Source organism: Heterocephalus glaber, unplaced genomic scaffold (genome assembly GCF_053883595.1).
Source record: "Heterocephalus glaber isolate CG9 unplaced genomic scaffold, H.glaber_assembly_v1.0 deba00001444, whole genome shotgun sequence".
NCBI classification, from domain to species: Eukaryota; Metazoa; Chordata; class Mammalia; order Rodentia; family Bathyergidae; genus Heterocephalus; species Heterocephalus glaber.
The window spans coordinates 470,688-496,659 of NW_028258297.1; the positions used below are offsets into that span (position 1 = coordinate 470,688).

The 25,972-nt window shown below is 41.5% G+C and overlaps 1 protein-coding gene across 11 annotated transcripts in view; it reads right to left on the reverse strand.

The window, feature by feature from the left end:
• The window catches only part of Ppp6r2 (protein phosphatase 6 regulatory subunit 2), a 103,065-nt gene that overhangs the window by 37,175 nt on the left and 39,918 nt on the right, over window positions 1-25,972 (reverse strand). For 10 of the 11 annotated variants that reach the window (XR_002395194.1, XR_015452197.1, XM_087213618.1 and 7 more), the window contains 2 exons: window positions 12,900-13,142; window positions 5,778-5,964 (listed from right to left, as the gene is read on the reverse strand). Coding sequence is in view for 8 of the 11 variants with exons in the window: in XM_087213618.1 (XP_087069744.1) it covers window positions 5,778-5,964; window positions 12,900-13,126 (414 nt within the window). In the remaining 3 variants the exon portion in view is untranslated. Of the gene's footprint in view, window positions 1-5,777; window positions 5,965-12,899; window positions 13,143-25,972 lie in introns of those variants that run through there. The other variant, XM_087213620.1, reaches the window with a different exon arrangement.

The window sequence follows — 25,972 nt, forward strand, 5'->3', positions numbered from 1 at the left end:
ACTGATTTCTCGTGTTCCCTTACAATTTTAAAGCAATTTTTCTTTTCCTCCTCACTAATTGCAATCTTATCTTCTACATGTGAAATTCTATCCTCACATTGGTTCATTCTGCTGCGCAGATTTTCGATGGAGTTTTTAATCTCTTGGAAATCTGTTTGTATCTGTTTTACGGATTCCATTTGTTTCCTATGTTGGGATTCCATCATGTTCCTCAGATCCTCTATTTTTTTATCTGTGTCCTCTCTAGATTTATTAATTATGTCTTGCACCATGAGCAAAATCTTTGCTGTTATCTGAGTAATTATTTCTGATTTCATTTTTCCCAGATCCTCTTTTGTTGCCAGTTCAGAGAGTCCAGGTGGTTGAGTATCAGATTGTTCCATCTCGTTTCCCTTTGGGGTTGCTGTAGGTGATCTGGAAGTCTGTTTTTGAGGCTTGTTTATGTGTCTTCTCATTTCCATGGGGGGGGGGGCAGGTGTGCTTCTGGTGCCCACGCGGCTCACCTTCTCTGCCCTAGGAGCTGGGGATGGCAGCGGGGGAGCTTCCTTCCGGGTGCTGGGACTGGCTCAGCTTCTCTGCCCTAGGAGCTTGGGATGGTGGCAGGGAAGCTTCCTTCTGGGTGCTGGGACCGGCTGAGCTTCACTGTCCTAGGAGCCTGGGATGGAGGCAGGGAGCTTCCTTCCGGGTGCTGGGACCAGCTGAGCTTCTCTGTCCTAGGAGCCTGGGAGGGAGGCGGGGAGCTTCCTTCCAGGTGCTGGGACTGGCTGAGCTTCACTGCCCTAGGAGCCTGGGATGGAGGTGGGGAGCTTCCTTCCGGGTGCTGGGACCGGCTCACCTTCTTGGCTCTAGGAGCCTGGGATGGCAGCAGGGGAGCTTCCTTCCGGGTGCTGGGACCAGCTGAGCTTCTCTGTCCTAGGAGCCTGGGATGGCAGCAGGGGAGCTTCCTTCTGGGTGCTGGGACAGGCTCACCTTCTTGGCCCTAGGAGCCTGGGATGGTGGCGGGGGAGCCTCCTTCTGGGTGCTGGGAACAGCTGAGCTTCTCTGCCCTAGGAGCCTGGGATGGAGGCGGGGAGCTTCCTTCCTGGTGCTGGGACCGGCTGAGCTTCACTCGGTGCTCTTCACTTCTATTCTGCTTCAAAAACAGATGTAAAGAGGGCCAGGGATTACCTCACCCCAGAAAGAATGGCTGCTATCAAGAAAGCAACCAATAACAAATGCTGCCGGGGCTGTGGGGAGAAAGGAACCCTTCTCCATTGTTGGTAGGAGTGCAGACTGGTGCAACCACTGTGGAAATCAATATACAGATACCTCAAGAAACTAAATTAGAGGTCCCATTTGACTCAGCTATCCCTCTGCTGGGTATCTTCCCCAAAGAATTAAAAGAATCATACTACAGCAATATATGTGCAACCATGTTCATAGCGGCACAGTTTGTAATAGCTAAAACTTGAAAACAGCCCAATTGCCCATCAACTGGAGACTGGATAAATAAGATGCAGTTTTTCTATAAAATGGGAGTACTACTCAGCCATAAAGAAAGAAAAACTAGAGACATTTATAGCTAAATTGATGCACATTGGGGCCATACTCTTAAGTGAAATAAATAGGACACACATGTATAAATACCGAATAGTTTCTCTAATGTGAAAAACTAAAAGTGTAAATAAGGTTCAAATGGTATAATTGATAATGTGAAATAGGAAGAAAAGGTCTAAAGCAGTAGGAGCAGTGGGAAGGGTAGGGCAAAGGAAAGAAGGGAAAAGAAAAAATATGAGAAAAGAAAAAAATTGGAAACAAAGTCTTTGTAAATGGGGGGGGGCGGTGAAGGGAGGGCAGGGAAATGGGGAAAAAATAAGAACCAGGATACATCATCATCATGTAAAGGTACAAGATCCAATGATGAATGTAACTGTACTGTATACCTAAAATGTACCAATAAACTTGATTAAAAAAAAAAAACAGGGCTGGGGATTTAGCTCAGTGGTTCCACCTTCTGCCAAGCAAGCACAAGGTCCCAAGTTTGAACCCAGTACCAAAAAAAAAAAAACAACAACAAAAAGCAGATGTAAAGTGAGACAGTCAGTCCTCTCTGGTCCCTTACAATCTGATTTAGGGTCAGACAAAAGATGACGTGCCTCTGGATATTCACCACATGTCGACAGAATTTCTTCAAGGAAAACCATGACCTTTCTCAGGGTTCAAGGCACAGACACAAAATACTGATTTGTTCCCTGAATAGACACTTGATGATATTAAACAATTACAGCTAATAGTCAGGGGGTATTAATAATACCTAGTAATATTTAGAAAAAAGAAATCCTTATAACTCAGAGATATATATTAAAATATTTATAAAAGAAATGATTTGATATCTAGAGATGCATTTTGAAAAAATCCAGTGGGAATGGGTGAGAGGAAAGAATCGTGGCCAACATGGGCTGCTGAACTCAATGTCAGGCACACACTGCCACTGGGTCTCCCCAACCTGCGTCCACAGTGTGGAAGGGCTGAAGCCCATGTCAGTTGAGAGTAAGGCAGAGAAGGACCATGATACAGCTGGAAGATCCATTCACTCTCCTGCAAAAGACTAATGCTGGTTGCTGGGTATAGTGCCACATGCCTGGAATCCCAGCTACACGGGAGGCAAAGGCAGGAGAATTGCAAGTTCACAGCCAGCCTGAGCCACTCAGTGAAACCCAGTCTCAAACATAAAAAGGGAGGGCCAACATCATACTAAACGGTCAAAAACTGAAAACCTTCACGCTAAAATCAGCAACAAGATAAGGATGCCCACTATCACCACTCCTGTTCAATATTGCTCTGGAAACATTAGCCATAGCAATTAAGACAAGAGAAAGAAATAAAAGGAATAAAGATAGGAAAGGAAGAAGTGAAACTGTCATTATTTGCTGACGATATGATACTTTACATAGAAGACCCACAAAACTTGGTCAAAAGCCTTCTAGACCTAATTGACAGATTCAGTAGAGTAGCTGGATATAAGGTCAACACTCAAAAGACAATAGCCTTCTTATATGCAAATAGCAGACTCATGGAGAGAGAAATTCGGGATATAATTCCTTTTACAATAGCATCTAAAAAAATGAAATATCTAGGAATCAATCTAACAAAGGAAGCAAAAGACCTCTACACTGAAAACTACAGCACTCTGAAGAAGGAGATTGAAGAGGACATAAGAAAATGGAAAGGTATTCCTTGTTCCCGGGTAGGAAGAACCAATATAGTGAAAATGGCCACACTTCCAAAACTACTATATAGATTTAATGCAATGCCAATTGAAATTCCAACAATATACTTCATAGAACTAGAGAAAACAGTCCAAAAATTCATTTGAAACCAGAAGAGACCTAGAATAGCTAAAGCAATTCTGGGCCACAGAGACATGGCTGGGGGTATCACAATCCCCAACTTGAAACTATACTACAAAGCTACTGTGGTAAAAACAGCATGGTACTGGCAAAGAAACAGACCTGAGGATCAGTGGAATAGATTAGAAGATGCAGAAACAGCTCCAGACATACTGGGCCACCTCATCTTTGACAAAGGAGCCAATCGCCCTCATTGGAGAAAAGATAGTCTGTTCAATAAATGGTGTTGGAAAAACTGGACTTCAACCTGCCAAAGATTAAAACTAGACCCATACCTATCATCAGGCACTAAACTAAGATCGAAGTGGATTAAAGAGCTAAATATCAAGACAGAAACAGTAAACTTGCTGGAAGATAAGCTAGGTAGAACTCCTGAAGACATTGGCATAGGAAAAGACTGTATGAACAAAACCTCAGTAGCATGGGAACTAGCACAAAGAATCAACAACTGGGAACTCATCGTATTAAAAAGCTTCTGCACTGCAAGAGAAACCACCAACAGAGCTAAGAGACAACCTACAATGTGGGAAAAAATTTTTAGCAGCTGTACCTTAGACAAAGGACTATCTAGAATATATGAAGAACTGAAAAAAGTCAGACCCCTCAAATTCAAAGACCCAATTCAAAAATGGGCACCTGGAATGAACAGACATTTCTCAGACAAAGAAGTAAAAGCAGCAAATAAATACATGAAAAAATATTCAACATCACTGGTCATTAGAGAAATGCAGATGAAAACAACACTGAGATTCCACTTCACCCCAGAAAGAATGGCTGCTATCAAGAAATCAACCAATAACAAATGCTGGTGGGGTGCGGGGAGTGCAGACTCGTACAACTACTGTGGAAATCAGTATGGAGATACCTCAAAGAACTAGGGCTAGAGGTCCCATTTGACCCAGCCATTCCCCTGCTGGGTATCTTCCCCAAAATCATAAAAGAATCATACCACAGCAATATATGTGCACCCATGTTTATAGCAGCACAGTTTGTAATAGCTAAAGCTTGGAAACAGCCCAAGTGCCCATCAACTGGAAAATGGATAAAGATGTGGTTTTTTTCTATAAAATGGAGTACTACTCAGCCATAAAGAACGAGAAACTAGAGACATTTATAGCTAAATGAATGCATATTGAGGCCATACTCTTAAGCGAAATAAATAGGACACACATGTGTACTGAATAGTTTCTTTAGTGTGAGAAATTGAAAGTGTAAATAAGGATGAAAATGATTAAAATGAATAATTGATAATTTGAAATAGGAAAAGGTCCAAAGGTAGAGGGGTGGCAGGAGAGAAGGGGAAAGGAAAGAAAGGAAAGGAAAAATTATGAGAAAGAAAAAAAAAATGGAAACAAAGTCTATGTAAATAGGGAAGGGTGGTGGGGGTGAAGGGCGCACAGGCAATGGGGAAAAAAATAAGAACTAAGATACATCATGTTCAGGTACAAACACCCAATGATAAATGTAAATGTATTGTATACCTAAAATGTACCAATTAACATATAAATTTAAAAAAATAAAAAAATTTAAAAAGGGAGGGGGCCGGGGATTTAGCTCAGTGGTTTCGCTGCCCGCTGGCAAGCGCAAGAACCTGAGTTTGATTCTCAGTACCAAAAAAAATTTTAAAATAAAAAAAAATAAAAAGGGACACTGGGCATGGGGTGGTACACGTCTCAGTACTCAGGAGGCTGAGGTATGATGATCGCCACAAGCTCAGGGCCAGCCTAGGATACATGCTGAGTTCTAGCCCAGCCTGAACTGCACAGTGAGACCTTCTTTCAAAAAATTATTTTTATTATTTTTATTTTTTTCTAAAATTTTTAAATTAAAAAATAAAAAGGGAGGGGCCAGGGATTTAGCTCAGTGGTGCCACTGCCCACCTTGCAAGTGCAAGGTCCTGAGTTCAATCCCTGGTACCAAAAATAAATAAATAAATAAAAAGGTAAAGGTATGCTCAGTGGTAGAATGCCCTTGGGCTCAACTGTCCTTCTCCCCCAAAAAGTAAAAGAAAAATCTAATGCATATATTATCTTTGTTTGATTGGAAGCAATAAGTGCTCTGGACACACAGACACGTTTCCCATGTAGACAACGTGGACATCTAAGGTTCTGCTGTGAAGAAAGCATGGCCCAGGACCTTGTGTCTGTGCCCAGTTACAGGAGAAGCTGTCCCCAGAGCGGGGAGGAAGTGCTGCTTACTCCTGAGCTGACCATCACAAACATCTCTGGGAGGACACTTTCTTATTCAATCTCAAGTCACAATGTCAGCCACCCCCACTGCTCCACTTGTGTCCCCACTGAGCAGTCAAAACTCTACCCTCACAGTCTGTGCCAGTTCCACAGTGGCAGCCATGGTTATTCAAAACAAGTGGACTTCACATATCATTACCTGTTCAGTTTTTCTTGCAATGAGACTGCCAATGGTCTTGCTGAAAAAACTAGCAAGCAGAGGGTTGAGTGGTGGCTCTTGGTCCAGGAAGTCATACAGAAGGTTCAGCAGACTCTCATCCCCACCTAGTCTGTCGCTGATCTGTGGCACATCACAAGTCAGAAGCTCACAGGCTGTGTTTGGGTATCTGAAAGGGTCCAAGCACTGGAGGTGAAATTAGACTTTTCCAACTCTCAGGAAGCTGCTTAAATAATCTGCTTCTACGAAAATGGACCCATGTGATAAGAACAAAGCATTGAACAGACCTCAGAACAGAATATTACTCTATGACCAACTGGTATTTTGTTTCTTTTGTTTTGTTTGTACCAGGGATCTAACTCAGGACCTTGCACTTGAGGGAGGTGGCAGCACCACTGAGCTAAATCCCAGGCACCAACTGGTATTTTTGACTACTAGAAACTTTAAGTTTTAATACCATTTACACGCTTCTTGTGCCCTATATTCTGATTACTTCCATTCTCTAAATAGCCTTTCTTATCTCCTCTCTTGGGTCTTCAACTGCTAGGCCTCTTACCTCCTAACTACACTGTTTCAGTGAGGCCAAGTCCCAGTCACTTGCATCCTTCTTTCTGCATAGGAAACCTACCTTTCCTCTCCCTACCACATCCTTGTCCTGTCATGTCAGCAAGCACACACCCAAACTATCCTAGTCGGGATAAAAACCGTATCTGCAGTTTATGATACAGTGTCAATGTAAGCCACTGTGCAAGTAATTTATTTTTAAGAAATGTCAATAGTGGGTGGGGGATTTAGCTCAGTGGTGCTGCTGCCTGCCTTGCAACCACAAGGTCCTGAGTTCGATCCCCTGGTACCCAAAAAAAAGAGTAAAAAGGACTGGGGATTTAGCTCAGTGGCACAGTGCCTCCCTGACAAGTGTGAGGTCCTGAGTTCAATCCCCAGTTCCCCGTACCAAAAAATGAAATGTCAGTAACTGTGAAAAATATATATAGTATGTGTAATCCTATAATGACATCACTGTGTTCCCTCTTAAGTATCTGATGACACAGAGTGAAGGACAGTTGTCACCTCAGGGTGGGCACGCCTCCCCAATGCCCAGCACAGGTACACCTGACCAATGCCCAGGCCTGGCACACCTGTCCAACACCCAGCACCAGCATGCTTGTTCAACACCCAGGGGGACACACTTGCCTAATACCTAAGGGGCACATCTGCCCAATGCTAAGTGCGGGCACACCTGTCCACAGTGTCCAGACCAAGGCCCTTGACAGTAGCACTAGTAACAAGACCTAGAGCTGTATCTCTCATGTAGATACACCTGGGAACATCAGGAAGTATACACAGGGCTCAGCAGTCTGGAACCCAGTGGTAATATCCCAACGGACTGACCACCTTGGAACAGGACTGTCTCTACACCAGGCCAATCCCTTGATTCTTTGAACACAAGAGTGACAACACCTCCCTGCTCCATAAGGCTTCTGTGATAACAGGGGCCAATATGTATAAAGCAGAGTGGCACTTGACACACAGGAAGTACTCAGTTGAGGTCAGTTGCTATCTCTTCCCAACATGTGCCCAGTGCCAAGCCAAGGTGGTCAAGTGAGTCTGCCAGATCCAAGGGCTCTTGGTTTTGAGAGACTCAGAGAAAATAGCTAGCCGAACATGGTGGCCATTTGCACGTGGAAGAGGGATTTCAGCTGGCTGTGGAAGCAGGTGATCTTCCTCAGCTGCTTCCCATGAGGAAGCAGCCTCAGAGCTGTGAGGGACTTACCAGTTACAAAGAGACCCAGCAGCCAGGCCTAGGCACCAAAAAGAGGTATGGGCGGTGCTCAGGGCATTAGAGGCTGGGTACGGAGAGAAAGTGGGCCTGAGGGCTGGGTCAGGTCTGGGCTTACCCCTCACTGACAAACTCTCCAGCTTTTGAGGTCCCTGTCTGTAAAATAGGATAGCAGTGCCCACCTCATGGGACTGCCGTAAGACTGGACAAAAAGAGTTCAGCACAGCGGTAACACATGGCCACTGAAGGGAGCCAGAAAGAACAGGACGGGGGACCAGGTGGACAGCACTGAAAGCCACAGCAGGGCACTCTAAACAACTAAACAGAATGCACTAGGGCAGTGGACAGAGCTCAAATCCCATGGTGTGAGGAAACAGGGAAAGTACAAACTCTCCTCAGCGCTTTCCAGAGCCAGGGCATAACTTGACCTTATCTACTATGGAGCAGACAGAGCTAGGAGCGGACACCCAAAGGTTAAATCTAGGTGGAAAGACTAAGATTTTCTCCTTTTTCTCTTTATCTGTATTTTATATCTACTTGTCAAACAGGTACTGATTCAGTGGGTTTTAAAATTTATATAAGAGGAGGACCAGGGATTTAGCTCAGTGGTTCTGCCACCTGCCTTGAGGGCACAAGGTCCCAAGTTCAATCTCCAGTACCAAAAAAAAAAAAAAAAAGAAAGAAAGAAAAGAAAATTTATATAAGGGGAAGAAGCAGGCAGAAGTGGACTGGCATTTCCTTTCCTATGGGGCCAGATCATTCTTGTTATACAGTATGAGTAGTGACCGGCCCTTTTCTCCACCCTCTTTTCCTTCAATTAATTGTAACTCAGTCAGTTGATTATTGAGTTTTATACAGCACTGCAGCAAAATCAAAGACGTAGAGGCGCTGACTATATTGAAAGGTGGAAGCATGCTCGTACTTCAGATGTGCTTTAGGGAAAGGAGTGGGTGGGTGCTAGGCCTTGTGGCCTTGTGGCATTCACGTTACCTGAGACTCTTAAACTTTATGATGGACTCTTCATTATTTTGATATATATGGAACTTTGGTTAATATATTGTATACTTTGTTGGCTATGTGAAGTAATCTAAAACTCTAATGAACGCTTTGGAGTTTCCTTTAGTGAAGGAGGTCAAACTGGGAGGGGTTTTAGACACTCATACAGGCCTTTGTGTGTACTTTTCAATCTTATGTAATCTTTAATTCTTGCGAATGAATCAAAACAGTGTTAAATTATGGCAATATCTGCACTTTGGGAATGAGTATATAACTGTATGATCACACTCTGCAAATGCCACTTTTATTGCTGTTAATAGACTGTTCCTTTTCTTTGACAAGGATATGTCATAGCTAAATTTTTACATTCATCATGGCTACAGGTAAAACTGGGGAGGGAGAATGTTATTTTTTATTGGAATTTTGGTATGAAAAGAAACTAGTCATTTATTTATACAATATGTTTGGCTCAAAAAGTATTTTTGAGACTCAGTATTCCTAATGTGGGATGTGACTTTTATTTTTAGTAGCAGATGTGGATGTAGACTGACAGACATAACTGAATGTCTTAATAAATTTAAATTTTAAGATAAAAAGGGACAGGAGTTCCAGTTGCACAAGGCAGATAAGAGCACACAGGCTTATTGATATTCCCTGTCATGCTTCTTCCAAATAATGCAAAGAATTAAAAAGAGAGAAAAGATGGGCCAGTGATTTAGCTCAGTGGTTCTGCTGCCTCCCTCGCAAGCGCAAGGTCCCGAGTTCGATCCCCAGTACCAAGAAAAAGACAAGAAAAGAGAAGTAGAAATGATACTGGACCAGGCCTAGAAGACCTGGCTGACCAAGCCCAAGAAAAGCAGAATCTCCGGTGTCTAGAAATGGCAGCACCAACTAGAAGTGAGGCCTGGTCATTGAGATAATAGGTGGTAAAGATTAGCGTGGGCTGAAAACTGCCATAGAGCAGGACACACAGACACCACCGCCCCGCCCCGCCCCGCCCGCCCAGGCCTAAAAGGTTTATTCCAGGGAGAAGTGAACCAACCCAGCTCACGACTCAGAGACACCAAGCACAACCCAGGGGTAGTTAAGATGCTCTCCAGAACAATATGTGATGCTCCAGGCACTCATCCTGAGTCAGCTCCCAGGATGTTAATGGGCCTCTGCTCCTCTCCTGAAGGAAACAATGGGACAAAGAGAAAAGTCAACCAATTGTCATCTAACTAAATAGCCAGCCACCATTCACTCATGGTGAAGCCTGAGCAGGCCCTACTCAGACCTCCTACTATTTAGGGCCTCACTCCTGAAACAATGCAGCACTGACCAACCAAACACAAAGCACACAAAGGAGAGTTCAGGTAACAGAAGAGAACTTTAAAAAGCATACTAGTGACCGGGATTTAGCTCGGTGGTTCCACCACCTGCTTCACAAGTGCAAGGACCTGAGTTCGATCCCCGGCACCAAAAAAAGGGAAAAAAAAAAAGCATACTAGTCTCAGAGGCAATATGATACACTGAGGCAGTATCCAGAATAAGAACTGGGAGCTTTGATTCAAATATCTGGGTTGGATGTGGTGGCACACACCTATAATACTACAGAAGCTGAGGCAGGAGGATCACAAGTTTAAGGCCAGCTTGGGCAATTCAGTGAGACCTACCTCAAAATAAAAAATAAAGGGCTGGGGACTTAGCTCAGTGGTGCTGTGCCTGCCTCACAGGTACAAGGTCCTGAGTTCAATCCCTGGTGCCAGAAAAAAAAAAAACTAACTAAATAAATAAAAAGGGCTGGAGATGTAGCTCAGTGCTCCTCAGCAACACACACACACATGCACACGTACACACACAATCATAGAATCAGGCAAGGTGGGGCCGGGGATTTAGCTCAGTGGTTTCGCCGCCTGCTGCACAAGGGCAAGGACCCAAGTTCAATCCCCGGTACCAAAAAAATAAAATAAAATAAAATCAGGCAAGGTGATGTGTGCCTGAAGCCCTAGCACTCAAGAGACTGAGGTAGAAGGATCACTGGATTCCAGGAGATGAAGACCAGCCTAAGCAACACAATGATACTTTCTTTCAAAAATGAAAAAAATAGGGCCAGGGATTTAGCTCAGTGGTTCCAGCACCCGCCTCGCAAGTGCAAGCTCCTCAGTTTGATGCCCAGTACAAAAAAAAAAATCTGGGAATAAGAAAGAATTCTTAGAAATTAAAAATCCGATGATAGAAATTTGAAAAGTCAAAAAAAGATGGGAACTTTATCCTCTCAGATGTAGACCAAAAAGGCAAAGATTTAGGGCAAAATAAAACATTTAAGGCAAAAATAAGAAAAAGTATTCGGGTGATCTAACATCCAAGAAGACTCCCCAGAAATAGAGAACAGAGGAAAAACTGGAGGAGAAAAAATTATCACGGAAATAATATAAGAAATTTCCCAGAACCAAGACAGACTATGTAAAGGTGCAAATTTCCATTGATGAATGTCATTATATTGATACCTAAAATATACCAATAAAATTAATTTTTAAAAAAGATAAGAAATTTCCCTGCACTAAGGTTCATGAATTTGCAGCCTAGGGTCCATGGCATGTCCAGCATAATAAATGAAAAGATAAAGACACCTGGTATGGACCTTAGTATGAATATGTAAAATCTGTCTACAGCTGAGCTGATCTGTCTACTCTGTTCTACCTGCTTACTTATATAAGGTTTCCCACAGAGCTATGTGTGTTCTCCTTGCGCTGTTTGCTTGGCTTTGCATTCATCTATTACTAACATCTCTCAAACTCTTTACTCTGCAGCTCTCCTAGCTTACCAGTGCCACTCTGGGACTCTTGTCCTGATCATAAGAACTCTAGCTGTTCTCCTTCCATGCCTGCCATTTTGCTCGCGTTTTTCACCAAATTGGGAGACACTTGGGAGAGGAATGGGCGCTGTGAATAGCGGTATGACCACAACAGCCTCCAGCAGGGTCACCCTGTCCCCAAACCCCTCACTCCCTCACCAGCAAGCTCCTGCTCTCGGTAAACAACTAAATGGCTCTCACTGTCAGAAGGGACCTAGCTGACTACCACAGATGCATACTGACAGCTTGCCACAGGCTGCTCTGTTATCCAGTCTTGCTGTTTTCCTCATGAGACAAAGGTCAGCAAAGATTTTCTGTGAATGGCCTGACAGCAAATATTTTTGAGTCTCTGTTGCAACTGAACTCTGCATTGTATGGTTTAGGGTGTCCATCAAGACCCTACTGGTGGACAACGAAAGATGGTTTTCATGTCATGAATATGTGTGACAAAGTATTCTTCCTTTGATTTTTTCAACCACTTAAAAATATAAAACTCCGGGATATAGCTCAGCAGCTCTACACCTGCCTGGCAAGCGCAAGGTCCTGAGTTTGATCCATGGTACTAAAAGAAAAAAAAAAAGATGAAAAATAGCCGGGGATTTAGCTCAGTGGTTCTTCCACCTGCCTTGCAAGAGCAAGGTCCTGAATTCAATCCTCAGTACCAAAAAAAAAGAAAAATATAAAACTCTTCTTAGCTCACAGGCCACACAAAAGCAGGACTTTTTACTTTTCTGACCCTGTTCTAAAACTTTACTACCACATGCATGTATTTTACACTTTCTCATAAGCACCTGTACTGACAGCTACTGTCATTCAACCCCAGATCTCCCTGGAGACACAGTGGGCTGTGTGACCTCTTCGTGGAGCCACATCTGCAAAGCCTGGAGGCTGGGTCTGCCTGCCACCTGAAGTGTTATCCCAGTTTATGTTCTGTCCTCACGCAAAGCTCTAACCATCTTACCACACTGCCCCTTCCTTTTGTGTCATCTTCTAACATCCTGGCCAAATGCTGAATGGAGAATTGTAGGAAAAACTCTGAGAATGGTCAGTATCACTAATGACAATGACAAACTTCTAAGCTGGAGAGCTCAGTGAAGCATTTTCTGGAGTTCAGTGATCGAAATATCTACTGCATGTCTCTCTAGCCTGGCCCTTCTGCCAGGCTAGAGCCAACTCTGCAGCAATTCTATGTGCCTCTCTATCACAGGATCAGTTCCTTTCTTTTAATACACTGCCATTCAAAATGTTCTAACTACACCAATGTAGTTTAAACTTACATATATCGCAGAATGAGAAAACACATATACCAGAGATCCTGAACTCTTAAACCTCACAAATAACAAAACTCACAGTGGCCTCCTCATTTCTCAGATGGGATAGGTGTTTAAGGTCTGCATCTCCATCAAGAGCCGTGGCTCTGGCTATCCTCAGACACTGCCTATGTCCTCCCTGAGTACTGCCTAGCACTAGGTCCAATCATAGTTTCAGTACATACTTGAAGCGGACCTTCTCTTCCATGTCCAAGGGTGGGTCCTGTGTGATGAGGTTCACCAGCTCCTCCATACACTGCGGCCTGCACAGAAAGTCCAGCAGCTTCCGGTTCTGAGCCTTACATTCCTGCAGGATGTCATCTTCATCCATTAACTCCTGCAGTGTCACATGCTCCTTGTCCAGCAGCTTGTCAACATGGGATGTGGTATTCAAGTCAAACTTCCAAAACATTGTGATGGGCACAGAGCTACAAGCAAAGAGAAAAGGTCACTCACTCCTCCCCACTCTGCCCTCAGCTACACTACACCAAAATCCAAGAGGTCCATTCTGACATGAACACACAATTCCTGGGGCTCAGGACAGGGGAACTGGGTTTTCCTCAGTAACTGCTCTACTCTGGATCACAGACATCCTCAGCTCCAGGACTTGCCCCTCCAGGGTCCCCTGGCTATCTGTTCCAGCCCCACCCACAGCACTCAACATGCCTGTGGATGCCTCTTGCTCTCTAGCTCCCTGAGGTCTACCATGTGTCAAGTGTCAGCACTGGGGAAGCCCCTCCATCCTGAGAACATTAACAACTCACAACATGAGCCCACCTCCTAGTACCCAGTCCCTGTTGAGTGAACAATGGACTTGTTCTCCTGGAGATCTTACAGAGCTCAACCTCAGCAAGTCAAATTTAAGACAGGTCCTTTTGTGTGATCTTGCCCTTCTCTGTTACCACCCACCCACAGGCCTTTCTGTTCACTGTCCTCATCTTGCTGAATAACACCAGGGTCACACATGAAACCACCACCTCCCTCACACACCAACTGGGCGTGAGGTCAACACCCCAACCTGAGGATCACCACTGACCCCACTCTTCCTCTGCCTCTGCAGTTCCCTTCGCAGGTCTTGCCCAGACATTTGTCCACCCAGTGAGTCTCACAATGTCTGTGGCCATGGCAGGTTAGCAACAAAGTTTTCACTTTTCTAATACCAAAAGAAAACATGAAACCTGAATCTTTAACAAAATTAAAAGTTTATTTTGAAATTATCAATCTTTTCAATATTACATGAAATTATCTATAAAATTATGGCAAACAAGGCAGAGTGGCACAGTCCAGTAATCCCAGCACTCTGAGAAGTTGAAGTAGGAGGATTCCAAGTTTGAATCTAGCCTGAGCCACTTAGTGACTTAGTGAGACCTTGGCTCAAAATATAAAAGAGGGATGGGAATGGGAGCTGTGCAAAAGCCCTGGGTTCAATCCCCAGAACCGGAAAAAAAAAATAGTAATAGCAGATGGGATTTATCTTACCTGATACTTTTACTTAAAAAAAAACCAACAAACTTCCACAGTTGTAAATTACCAGTTGCCTGTGAAGCCTGTGCTGCCCTATGAGTCCTGACACAGAGGCCTCTGTGTCCAAACTCAAACCCACGGCCTCTGACAATACCACGTCTTCATAGCCCCTGATCTCACCTTCAAAACTGTCACTGACTCCAGCCTAACTGTACACCAGGCTGCTTTCTGCAGGTGACTGGGGCACTTCGGTAGTCTCCGGGAATCGCCTGACCACAAGGACACTGCGCCTTTCTCATACACCTTTTCTCACACAGACTGCCCATTCCTCCTTGTATCTTACTGCAGACGGAGCAAAGACTTGGCCCCTCCAGCCCTGCAGCTGTGCTCCCTGCTAAGATGAACTCTGTACATGCACAGAGACATATGCAGTGCAGGATGACAAGACTTCTTCCTTGTGTTTGATAAGCATTCACCAGTGAAACCAGGTGGATCTACAGCTGTCTTTGGTGACGTTTCAAATGAATTCTCATCAATAGGTTAAAACAATTTGTATCTTCTACTTCTTGGGTTTTTTTAGTAATTTACATTGCTGAAGGAACTTGACCCTATCATCTAAATTGGTTAAATTATTTAGCACAGAGCTATTCATATAGTGTTATTCTTTTAAAATCGAGTAGGGTCTCTAGTAATGTTCCCTCTTTCATTTCTACATATTAGTAATACCTGGGTTTTTTTAACAGCTTTTAATTTTTTCCTCTATTACTTGTTAATTTTTCTTTTCTTCTTTTTGGTACTGAGGACTGACTCCAGGGCCTTTGCACTGAATGACATCTCCAGCCCTTTTTTATTTTGCAACAGGTCCTCCTGGGCTTGAATTTGAGATCCTCCTGCCTCAGCCTACCAGAGTGCTAGGATTAGAGGTATATGCTCCCATGCTTGGCTTATTTGTTAATTATCTATTTCTTGATTTCTTTTTGTCTTGTAATCTCTTTCCTACTGCAACAATCTGTTTCTTCAGGCTTCTTATACTAGGCCCTTAGATCACTGGTTTCTAGAACTTCCTTCCAAATTATAAGCAATCAATGCTACAAATTCTCCTTTAGCTGCATGTTACAGATTTCAGTATGCTTTTATTTTCACTGAATTCAAGGTATTTCTAATTTCTCTTTTTAATTACAGATGAATTAGAAGCATAATTATAAAATTTCCAATTATTTTAGTATTTCTAGATAACTTTTTGTTATTGATTCCTAATTTTGTTGTGGTCAAACAGCATGCCTGTGCTGGGAGTAGCTGTACATTCCTGTAACCCCAGCACTCTGGGAGGCTGAGACAAGGAGCCTAAATTCAAGCCTAGCCTGGGCAATTTAGGTATTTAGGGAGATCTTACCTTAAAAAAACAAACCTTTAAAACAAGAACTGGGAATATAGTCATGGGTTTAATCCCAATACCAAAGGAAAGAAAAAAGAAAGAAAATAAAAAGGAGCATGCTTGCATACCATTCCTTTTAACTTATTAAGATTTGTTTCAGAAAAAAAAAAAAGATTTGTTTTAGGACTGGGGATTTAGCTCAGTGGTGCCGTGCCTGCCTCACAAGCTCAAGGTCCTGAGTTCGATCCCCAGTACCAAAAAAAAAAGATTTGTTTTATGAAGCCAGAAGTGTAACTCAGTGGCAGAGCACTGCCTGTGATGCATGAGACTCCAGGTTTAATCCCCAACACTACAAAATATAAAATAAAGATTTGTTTTATAACCTATCAAAGGAGTCAAAAATATTTTCTATAAAAAACTTAACAGTAAATATTTTCAGCTTTGTGACCACATACAGTCTCAGTTGCATTTTTTCAACAATGCTTTAAAAACACAATATCCATTCCTAGTTCCCAAGCTTCAAGAAACTAGGCAGTAGATGGTATTTGGCCTGCAGCTTTAGTTTACACATACTGGAAAATAATCTTTATTCTGCTATTGTTGGGGGTTAGTTAAGTGCTGGTAACTCTCCTCAAGTCTATTTCTTGAGGGCTTTTTGCTTTGGTTTGGTTTGGTTTGGTTTTTTGAGACAGGGTCTCACTATGACTTCAGACTGGCCTTGAACTCACTGTGTAGCCAGCTGGCCTCAAACTCTTATCACTCCTGCCTCAGCCTCCCCAGTGCTGGAATTATAGGCATGTGCCACCACCCCCCACCCCTCACTGCTCAAATCTTTTATACTCTCACTTATTTTATGTCCACTTATACCATTTAATGAGAGAAGAGAGTTGTATCTTCAACTATACTATGGATTTATTTATTCTCTTGATTCTATCCCATTTCATGTTTTGTTTTGGTTTTTGGGTTTTGGGTTTTTTTTGGTACCAGGGATCGAACTCGGGTCCTTGCGCTTGCACAGCAGGCAGCGAAACCACTGAGCTAAATCCCCGGCCCCTTTTTCATGTATTTTTGATATCTGTGCTTTTCTTTTGGGAGCGGGGGGAGTACTGGGAATCAAACTCTGGACCTTGTGCTTGCCAGGCAGACTCGGCACCGCTAAGCTAAATCTCTGGCCCCTTCATTTCATGTATTTTTAATTTCTTTTATTATATGACTACATATTTAGGATTGTTATGTCTTTCTGACTGACTGTAATCTTTTTGAAATGTCTCTCACTATCTGGTAATACGCTCTGCTTTGAAGTCCTCTTGTCTGACACTATTAACATAGTACACCATTCTTATGATTCATATCTGGTATATCCTTTAATACTCTTATTTTCAATCTATTTATGTCTCTATATTTAAAATGTTTCTCTTGTAAAGAATATATGATCGGGGTCTTGCTTTGTCATTCATTTTGTTATTTTCTGACTTCTAAATGGACATTTAGAACACTGTAGTTACTAACATAGTTGTGTTTGAGTAATTTGGAGAAAAATCCAATGACCTTTTTATCATGACAAAAAAAAAAAAAACTTCAATAAATTAGAAACAGAAGGAAATTTCCTGAACCTGATAAAGGGCATCTTCTAAAACACAACTATCAGCATACTCAATGATGAAAAGACAGAATGCTTCCCCCCTAAGATCGGAAGAAGGGGCTCTATCCATCTTACTAAAGACTATGTGAAGGTCTAAAGCAGTACTATAAATTAAGAAAAAAAAAATACACAGATTAAAAAAGAAAATGTAGCCAGGTGTGGTGGCACATGCCTGTAATCCCAGCACTAATGAGGCTGAGGCAGGAGGATTGCCTCAAGTTTGAGGGCACCCTGAACTACATAGTAAGTTCAAGGCACCAGGCTTTACTACAAAATTAACCTCAAAAAACCAAAACTGGGCTGAAGATATAGCTCAGTGGCTCCAGCACCTGCCTCACAAGTGCAAGGTACCAAGTTTGATCCCCGGTACCAACCCCCCCCACCAAAAAACCAAAACGAATTTTAAAAGAAAACATCAAATTATATATACTCATAATTTAAAATGCCTTAAAATCTGTAAGAAAAAAAGCTACTGGAATAAGACTGAATTTAGCAACCTTGCCCTTTACAAAGCCAATACATACAAAGTAATTGTAATTGTATTTCTATATACGAGCAATAAATAACTGCAAAATGAAAAAAAATTTTAAATTCTACTTACAATAACATCTAAAACCATGAAATACTTTAGCATAATTTAATATGTGCAAGAATTGTATAGTGAGCCAGGCGTGGTGGCGCATGCCTGTAATCCCAGCACTCACTGAGGCAGGAGGATCACCATGAGTTTGAAGCCAGGCTGGGCTACATAGTGAGTTCAGGGATAGCCTGAACAACAAAGGGAGACCCTGCCTCAAAAAAAACAAAACCAAAAAAAGACCTGTATAATGAAAACTACAAAACATTGATGAGAAAAATTAAAGATTTAAATAAATGAAAAGACCAATTATATTAATGGATTGGAAATTGCGATGCTGTTAATATGTCGATTTTCCCTACACTGATCTACTGATTCAATGCAATCCCAATAAAATCCTAACAGGCTTTTTTTTTTTGGTCAGCATCAGATTTATTTCTTTAAGTCTTTATGAAGTTAATTATCATAAAAAGATTAACACACAGACTAACAGACCAAAACACATACAAACACATAAAACAATTGTACTAAATCAAGTATACTTTTAGATACATTGGCCATGCTGGACTACAATAACTTTTCTTTTTTTTAATATATTTTTTCTTCTATATTCATATTTCTTTTGTTTTGTTATGTTTTAAGATTAGGAAAATTTGGGGGGTAACAGGAATGGGGAATAGGAATAGCTCCTGAGATAGAAGGGGTCCCAAATGGGTTGCCCTACAATAACTTTTCTCTTGCTTTTTTTTTTTCCTTTTTTTTGAGACATTGTCTTGCTATGCTGCTCTGATATCACTATGCAGCCCAGACTGGCCTTGAACTCTCAGTGATCCTCCTGCCTGAGCCTCCTCAGTGCTGGGATTACAGGTATAGCACGTGGCACTACACCCACCTCTAACAGACTATTAATACAGAAATTAACAAATTAATACTACAGTCTATGTGTTTAAAAAAAAGTGTACATGCAAATTAAAATAATCTAGGATAATAGAGAAACTACCCTGGGGGGAAAAAAGTGTACAGTATTGCAAAATGAGAAAAAAAGGCCAATGAATATATACAAGTTTGTTCCATTTCAGTAAGAACACAAATAAAAAGATTATCTCAAAACATAAAAAAATAATCTAGGTAGTCAAAGCAATTTTGACTTAAAAAAATTTTTTTTTTGGTACTGGGGATTAAATTTAGGGCACTTGCGAGACAGATGGTGGCTAAATCCCCGGCCCTAATTTTTCTTCTTTTTTTTTTGAGACAGGATCTCACTGTGTAGTTCAGGCTGTTCTTAACTCACTATATAGTCCAGGCTGCCCTGGAACTTAGGGTGATCCTCCTGCCTCAGCCTCCCAAATGCTAGGATTACAGGTGTATGCCACCACACCCAGCTCTAGTCAAAGCAATTTTGAAAGGGAAGAACAAAGTTGGGGTACTAGCACCACCTGCTTTCAAGACTCACTATAAAGCTACCATAATCAAGACAACGTAGTTCTGTTATCTCAACACAAACAGATCCACAGAACAAAATACACAGTCCAGAAAAATAATCAAAATTTATGGTCAATTGGCTTTTTTTTGGTACTGGAGATCGAACTCGGGACCTTTCGTTTTCCAGGCAGGCGGCAGCACCCCTGAGCTAAATCCCCAGCCCAACAGGCTTTTAATAAATTTTAAAAAGCAACATAAATAAGTATAGTCTTTTACAACAAATAGCACTAGAAAATAAGATATTCATAATTAAGATGATCCAAGATCTTTACCTCACAAATTAATGTGACCTGGATCACAGGCTTACCTATAAAATCTAGAGAGCTAGGGCTTTCTCATGTGTCGATGAGGACACTCAACAACCAAAACTCTTACCCACTGGCAGCTGGGTCATAAATTGGCACAACCACCTTGGAAAATACAGCAACACAGGTACCTGGCACAGGCATGAAGGCAAGGGAAACAGACCCAAAGGGCAACAGTCAATGGCTGAATCCATTTACATGAAACTTTAGAGAAGGTAAAGCACAGAGGCGCCCAGGTGTTACACTCAATCTCGAGAGATTATAGAGGATCACTACACTCTGAGACAAATTTCAGTCCTTTATTGCCAGCGGTTGGGAGCAGCTTGCACTTGAAAAACTCTCGACAATGAAAAGCGACTTGCAGGTTTCTTTTAAGAGACTCTTTTAGTTGGGGAGGGGTTAGGGAGAGGGGGAGCATAAGCGAATTTCACAGGAGCAGAACTAAATTAGTGGGAGTTAGGGGAAGTTTCACACAGTTTAGCTGAAACAAAATATCAAACAGGTGGAGTATTCTGTTTACAAGGTTGTAAAGATAACATATAGTTGCAGACTGCTCTACCAAATGGGAAGGTCACAAAGATGATATACAGTTGCAGACTTCTCTGTCAAACAGGATGCTGCCCTCTGTCATACATTAACTGAGAGGACTCCCAAGGAGGGAAGCGGGGTGGAACCACTCGGAATCAGTCAGGTTGGCTATCACACAGGGTTTGCCCAGGGTCAGGGATTATTGGAAGAAATGACTCCTGTGTGATCTGAGGGAATTTGGGGAGTGACATAAATGTTAGGGTTAGGGCTAAGGTTTGGCATATCCGTCAAAATTCATAAAACAGCAAACTTAAAATGGGTTCATTTAGTAAATATAAATTATACCAACAACTTTCTTTTTTGTTTTGTTTTGTTTTCTTTTGAGACAGCATCTCACTATGTAGTCCAGGTTAGCTTTGAACTTGCACTGATCCTCCTGCCTCAGCCTTCCAAGTCCTGGGGTTACAGGTATGTGCCACCAAGCTCAGCTCAACAGCAACTTTTTATTTTATTCTTTTATTTTTTGTGTGTGACGCTGGGGATCAAATACAGAATCTCATGCATGCTAGGCACTCTGCCACTGAGCTGCATCCCCAGCCCTTATACCTCAATAACATTTCGTTGTGTTTTGTTTTGTTTTTTTCTTCCTTTTTAAGACAGGATCTCCCTGTGTAGTTCAGGCTGGTCTCGAACTCACTATGTAGTCCAGGCTGGCCTTGAACTCAAGGCAATCCTCCTGCCTGAGCCTCCAGAGCGCTGGGATTACAGGCATGCACCACTACACCCAGCTCCTCAATAACTTTTTAAACCTATGGTATAAAACAGACAAGTAAAGAGACAAGTTAAAAAGTCAGTAAAACAGGGCCAGAGATTTAGCTCAGTGGCACTGCGCCTGCCTCACAAGGCAAGGTCCCAAGTTCAATCCCTGGTACCAATAAATAAATAAATAAATAAATAAATAAATAAATGTAAAACAAATAGTAATTAAGAGTAAATAACTGCCAATGCAATGTCAATGAAGCTAAGTGTAAGATTCAGAAAGAATTCATAAATTGGAGATACATATTATTTTTGTTTGTTTTGGTACCAAGGATTGAACTTGGGACCTTGAGCTTTCACGGCAGGTGCTGGAACCACTGAGCTAAATCCCCGGCCCAGAGATATGTATTATAAAATAATTTGCAATTTAGGACTGGGGTTATAGCGTGGTGGTAGAGCACTTTCCTAGCATGTGAAAGCCCATGGGCTCAATCCCTAACACCCTCCAACCCCTGCCAAAATCTCCAATTTAAAATTTGTATGATTTAAATAACAACAAAACAAAAAAATCTGGCCCAGTATTCTCATTTTAGGCAGTCGGTGTTTTCCAGCTATTTTAAAGACTTTGTATTCCAGCCACCTACTTTGTAGTATCTGCAGATTGCTCCACCTTATCACTCGGTGTGAAATCCCTACTCTGCCTCCAACATTACTGCTGTAAAAAGTCTTGAGGTCAAGTGTGGTGGTGCACACCTGTAATCCCAGGACTCTGGGAGGCTGTGGAAAGAGGACTCCAAGGTCAAGCCCAGCATGGGCAATTTAGCAACTCAGCAAGACCCTGTCTCAAAATTAAAAATAAGGGCTAGGGATGTAGCTTAATGCAAAGGCTCTGTGTTCAATCCCCAGTACCAAAAGCAAAACAAAACAAAACAACCAAAAACAAAAATAACACTCTGAGTATCTATATGATAAATCCTAATATGTCTTTAAATCACTAATTTAAACTTCCAATAAAATAGATTTGAAGTAAAATTTTGTGGCATTTAGGTACTTTATTATTCTCAATATCAATCATCCTTTGGACACAGCCATTCATCTGGCCAGGATTATGCACAGCAGACATCTAACTGTTCATATGACAATAAGGAGAAGAGACAGCTATTTTATTGGAAGGGCAGCACAGAGAGTGCTAAATATATTAAATGAGAAAGAGATATATCTATGACAAAGGGTTTTAAATTTAGGGAAGTCACCATAAAAACATAAAAGAATGTATTTATGACTTGTAAACTAGCAGTAAAGCAAACAAAAGTAAAAAAACAGCCAGGTGTGGTGGGGTAGCCTATAATCCCAGCACTTGGGAGGCTGAGGCAGGATTGCCTTGAGCCCAGCCTGGGCTGTATAGTGAATTCAAGGCCACCCTGAACTGCATAGTGAGACCCTGACTCAAAACAAACAAATAACAAATCTAGAAGTGGTGCACATGTATCATCCCAGCACTCAAGAGACTGAGACAGGAGGACTGTGGAGAGTTCAAGGCCAGCCTGAACTACATAATGAATCCTGTCTCAAAAAACCAAAAATAAAACACCTCCCAAAAACCCAAAAATAAATAAAATGGAAGAAATTAGAACTAATATAATATCAACAACTGCATATGGGATAACCTAATCAATGAAAACACCTGAAATTGGATTAAAAAATACATTTACCCCTAAAAATACACTTTAAAAAGCTGAGAGGTACAAATGTAACAACTGAAAAACATGTATCATGCAAATATGAAACAAAAGAAAACTGAGGCACAATCTTAATATCTGACTCAATTTAAGATGGGGGAGAAATGACAGATGTTACCCACATATAAAAGGGACAATAACACAAGCTCTAACCATCATAAACACATACACACTTTATAGGATTCTTCAGCCTCTATAAACTGGAAACTGATAGAAATCCATAAATAAAAGCTGCCTTGGCCCTGGGCACTGATCCTAAAGAAATAAAAGCTAAATTCACACAAAAACCTACCCACAAATATTTCATAAAACTTTTATTTATAACAGTCCAAAGCTGGAATCAGTCCAGATGCCCTTCAAAAACAAATATTTACACAAATCATGGTAGACACATGCTACACATGGTACTACACATAGCACATACACAGTACAGCAAACTATTCAGTAATGAAAAGGAGTTGCTGATGCTTGCAACATGGAAGGCTCTCTAGGGAGTTCTCCGAAAAGCTAACATCCCAAAAGGTTACATACTGTGTGATTCCATTTATAACTGGTTTTTTGTCTGGTTTTTTTTTTACCAAAACATTTATTGGTATATTTTAGATATACAGAATGATAACACTCATCATACGGAATTTGCACCTGTACATGATATATACTGCCTCTTTTTTCCCTTCCTCTCTCTTCTCTTTTTTGGGGGGTGGGGAGTACCAGGGATTGAACTCGGGATCTTGCTCTTGCGAGGCAGGCGGCAGCACCACTGAGCTAAATCCCCGCCCCTCTCTTCCCTTTTTTTTGAGATGGAGTCTTACTATGTCACCTAGGCTGGCCCCAAATTCCTGGGCTTTAGGGATCCTTCCAACTCAGCCTTCTGAGTATCTGGGACTACAGAGGTGAGTCACTGTACCCAGTTCATTTATAACTTTATTTATTTTATTTATTTATTTATTTATTTATTTATTTATTTATTTATTTATTGTTACTGGGGATTGAACTCGGGTTCTTGCATTTGCAGGGCAGGTGGTGGAACCACTAAGCTAAATCCCCAGTCCATAACTTTTTTTAATAGTACATGTTTATAATACCTAATAAAGTAGCCAGGGATTTAGCTCAGTGGTTCCGCCACCTGCCTTGCAAGTGCAAGGTCCTGAGTTTGATCCCCGGTACCAAAAAAAAAAAAAAAAAAAGCACACCTAATAAAATATTCATTGTGGAGAGTTGGTACACATATAGCATGTTAGCATTTATAACATTTTTTAAATGATAAAACTTTAGAAACAGAGGATTATTGGTTGCCAATGACTGGGATGAAGGGTGGATGGGTAGCAAGAAGAAAGTAAATTGTGCTGGATGCACACCTGTAATCCCAGCATTTGGGAGGCTGAGGCAGGAGGACTGCTGTGAGTTTGAGGCCAGTCTCAGCTACATACTGAGTTCAAGGCATGCCTAGAATTCATTGTGAGACTCTGTCTCAAAAAAAGAAGGAAGAGGAGGAAAAGGAAGAGGAAGACTCATGTTAGTCTCATGTTAGCTGATCTTGAACTCACTGTAGCCCAGGCTGGCCTTGAACTCACAGTGCTCCTCCTGTCTTAAGCCTCTTGAGTGCTGGGATTACAGGCATGCCCCACCATGCCCAGCTTTCAAAGTAAAAATAAATTCTTTTTGAGACAGGGTCTCACTATGTGACTATGTAGTTCAGGCTGGTCTTAAACTCATTATGTAGTCCAGGCTGGCCCCAAATGTGAGGCAAGGCAGTCCTCTTGCCTCAGCCTTTCGAGTGCTGGGATTACAGGCATACACCACCACACCAGGTTCCAAAAATTATTTTTAAACCGGAGATTTAGCTCAGTGGTTCCCACGCCTGCCTTGCAAACTCAAGGACCCGAGTTTAATCCCTGGTACCAAAAAAAAAAAAAAAAAAAAAATTGAAGAACAAAAATTATTTTTAAAAGGACTGGAGATGAAGCTCAGTGTGAAGGTCATATGTTCAATCCCCAGTTATACCAAAAAAAAAAAAAAAAGATGCCTCAGGAACTCCAAAAGACTATTGCTTTCTCCATAAACAGTAAAATACAGAAATTATCTAAGGTCAATTTTTAAAATTTTATTTGTGAACTGACAAGTTATTCCTAAAATTTGTATGGCAATACAAAAGTCCTAAAAAAGAAGAACTGAGCTAGATGTCTGCACTTTCTCATTTCAAAACTTACCAGAAAGCTACAGTAATCAACAGAGTGTGGTACTAAAATAAGGAGACTTACAGGCCAGGGATTTAGCTCAGTGGCAACATGGCAGCCTGACAAGTGCAAGCCCCTAAATTCAATCCCCGGTATAAAAAAAAAAAAAAAATTCCATCAGGATAGACTTACAGACCAAAGGCATAGAACTAAGAGTTGAGGAAGAAAACCACACTTAGTTAACTCATGGTCAACTAATTATTTGGCACAAAGGTGCCAGGACCATTCAATGGGAAAATTACAGTCTTTTCCACAAATGATACTGGAAAAACTAAATATCCACAAGCATAAGAAAGTAAGTTGAGGGCTGGGGATGTAGCTCAGTGGCATAGCGCCTGCCTGCCAAGAACAAGGTCCTGAGTTCAATCCCCGGTACCACAAAGAAGAAAAAAAAAAGTAGAAGAAAGAAAAGAAAAAAAAAAGTAAAGTAAGTTGGACCCTCAACCTTTTACCAATTACAAAAATTTACTCAAATGCATCAAAGACTCAAATTTGGGCCAGGGAATTAGGGCCGGGGATTTAGCTCAGTGGTTTCCCTGCCTGCTGTGCAAGCGCAAGGACCCGAGTTCCATCCCTGGTACCAAAAAAAAAAAAGACTCAAATTTAAGGGTTAAAATTAAAGGACAGGCGTTAACAAGTGTTGAAGAAAAACTGGGAGCTTTGTATACATTGCAGGTGGGAATCCAAAATAGTATGACTATTTTGGGGAACAGCCTGGTAGTTCTCAAGTGCTTGAACTCAGGGTGAGTACACCCTGAGTACACCCAGCAACATCACTCCTAGATGCACACTCAAGAGAAAAACATGTCCATACAACACTGAGTATCCAAATATTTACAGCAGCATTATTCATAGAGCCAAAAAACCTAATGTCTGATAAAAACCTATTGTCTGAATCAAACCTAATGTCTGATAAGAAATGAGTAGCTCCTTGTAAGCTCAAGGTCCTGAGTTTGATCCCTGGTACCAAAAAAGAAAAAAGAAATGAGTAGATAAAATGTGGCATATTCATATAATATTATTCAGTAACAAAAAATGAAGTTCAGATACATACTACAAATTAGATGAATCTAGAAAACATTATACACAAGGAAGTCAACCGGATATGGTAGTACATGCCTGTAGTCCCAGCACTCGGGAGGCTGAGGCA